At 36.4% G+C, this 2,584-nt stretch overlaps 1 protein-coding gene across 2 annotated transcripts in view; it reads right to left on the bottom strand.

The window, feature by feature from the left end:
* The window catches only part of LOC307032122 (uncharacterized protein), a 171,620-nt gene that overhangs the window by 102,436 nt on the left and 66,600 nt on the right, over positions 1–2,584 (bottom strand). Inside the window, exon 5 of one of the 2 annotated variants that reach the window (XM_079669890.1) lies at positions 934–1,110. The exons of the other annotated variant lie outside the window; for it this stretch is intronic. Within the exon in view, the coding sequence (XP_079526016.1) occupies positions 943–1,110 (168 nt within the window). The 3' untranslated portion in view covers positions 934–942. Of the gene's footprint in view, positions 1–933; positions 1,111–2,584 lie in introns of those variants that run through there. 2 annotated transcript variants of the gene reach the window in all.

The following is a 2,584-nucleotide window of genomic DNA, read 5'->3' as shown; positions in this document are numbered from 1 at the left end:
TTTGCCCCCCTTTTCTGCATTAAATGTATTCCTATGGGATATGATTAAAAAGTGTGCTTTCTGCCATCTTTTGTAAAAGCTAAATGGTTCAACAAACTGAAGATTTAAAAATAATTTACATTGAATGAATATTAGCTTGAAAAGAAACTGACACCATTAACATTTCAATATAAATGCATTGCTTGTAATGCAACAAAAAGCACAACAGCCTATATAGGTCTCTTAGTTCTAATCCTACCACATTGTTGTTGTAACTGAATTAGAAATGCATTTATTTATCTTTTCAGATGTTTGTACACAGAACATATAACCTGCCATTTGCCATAGGGAAAAAACAGAGCAGCCATGTTCGTGTGCAAGCCAGCCAATCTAACCTCCACGTAATTTCTGATGACCCGCCCCCTCTGCCTGTCACTTCAGCAGGAAGAGCACAGCGTGCAGAGGAGGGCTGTCAAACCACCCATCCTCGACACATGCACACTTTGCAGAGAGCTTGTTAGAGGAAGCAGCAGATCAACAGCCTCAGATTATCACAGGAACACATTCATCCTGACACAATTTCTGAGCTGCATATTTTTATCTGACGGAAGAAACCAAGGAATATAAACCAAGGAAACAAAACAAAAACAAAAAAAACTGATGGCTATTTACAAAGTGATTAACATAAAACAATCCTGGGTCATGATACTGTGCACTTGTACACTATTGACACTTACTAGGAACATCAAACAATGTAATGCAGTCTAGTAAAACTCCCAAAACTCTGGCATCACCATTTACCAAGAAGAAAGAGTTAGGGTTGATATGTTGATATGTTAATATATTGATTGCAAATGGTTGTAGATGCTTCTTGTTGCATCTGAAACATATATTTTTCTTTTGAATGAGCAAATGAACAAGTCAAACTTAAACAATGAAGCTCCTGAAGCGTCTCTCCTTGCTTCACATCCTGTTGAGGCCCATAGTCGGGTCTATTCTGAGTAACAGCCTTGATGCTTGGTCAAAGGGTGGAGAGATGGCCCACCACAATGCATGACTCTCAGTGTAGCTGTTGCATGTGGCTTTGCTTCTTGTTCTGACGCAGAAGGTTTTTACAAAGGGATGTGAGATCTGAAAGATTGAAAGAAAGATTGTGTCCAGAACATATTGTCATAAGTGTCTCAAAGTGCACATGTAAAACATATAAGATATGTGATGTATAAAATGCATGATACTACCTCTTTGTCAGTGGACAATTCAACTTGGTTAACAAAGGTGTAACTATTCATTGGATTTTTAAATACTATCTGGCATGGCCTTGTCCTAGAAGATGTATGTTGTAGAAAAAAATCTTTAGACCTGATGCAATGCACAATAATGCAGGATTGAAAGAATCATGGGGGTTTTTCTGTGTAGTGTTTTCCCCATATCCTCTCAATGCACAGGATTTTCACCTGATCTCTTTGGCTGTGGTTGAAGATGGTCAACGTTCTCCTTTTTAATGTTCAATTTTGGAGACAGAAGGCTACATATTTTACTAGAAGTCTCTTGTCTTCACTGTCATTCTTGGAAAATGAACAGTTACTGAACTATTTAAAGACTCATGGTTCACAGCAACACAAATAAAAACTCAGTATCTTTTTAACATCATAAATGTCAGCGATGACAACCAGGCACAATTAAAGCACAACACTACCGTTACCAAACATTGACCTGTGGAATAGCATCATACAAACAGGAAATATGTTTATCTGTGTATGTGTTTTATTGTGCATATGCTTAAATAACACAATATACAAAGAAATTAGTCCTACTCTTTATATTGTTCACATCACGTCCATTAAATATACTAACACAGTGTCTCAATAGGTGGTTTTGCTGTTGTTAATTAACCATATAAGACAAAGAACTAGGGATGACAGAATCAATACATATAAATCCCGTAGTTTGAATAAAGTTTTAAATACAACCACCTATCAGAGGATGATAGCTTAATGGGGCATTAACTGGTATACCAGGGGCATGGGGCTTAACTGGTTTTAAGGCATCACTATTTGCCCATGTTTTAAAATGTAGGAATGTAGTTTTATTGTAACTTTGGTTAATTGTACCCAGTAATAACAGACCCAACATCACATTGGGCTTAAACCCAAGCACATAACATTCATACACTTTGTGTCTCCTACAGAGGCCTTTTTTATATTAATTGTTGAATCATTTTCTTCCCAAGCTTCCCTCTTTTTAATCCTCATCAAGCAAGTATAAGTATTCATTTATCAGTTTAACCCAAAGGATATACATTTTGAGCTTTGTGTAAAATGGTTGCGAGTTTGAGTCCTGAGTTATCTCAACATCCTTTCAAATGTCTTCATCTGTCAAAAGGGGAAATGCAACTTAAATGATTAACTCTAAAATAATCATCTCTATGCAGACATGTCATGTATGATGTCACCATACATGTACTCAACATATTCTGTGAACTCACAACTAAAGTTTCATGTAGTTATATTTCTAAAATAAATTCAAAAGTAAAATTCCCACAAAAGGGCAAAACTCCAGACTCTACTTTAAAATTCAGGGGACAATGGAACAATTCAACCCCCTC

Source organism: Notothenia rossii (genome assembly GCF_949606895.1).
Source record: "Notothenia rossii genome assembly, chromosome: 3".
NCBI classification, from domain to species: Eukaryota; Metazoa; Chordata; class Actinopteri; order Perciformes; family Nototheniidae; genus Notothenia; species Notothenia rossii.
This window is presented reverse-complemented; position numbering and strand designations above follow the sequence as displayed.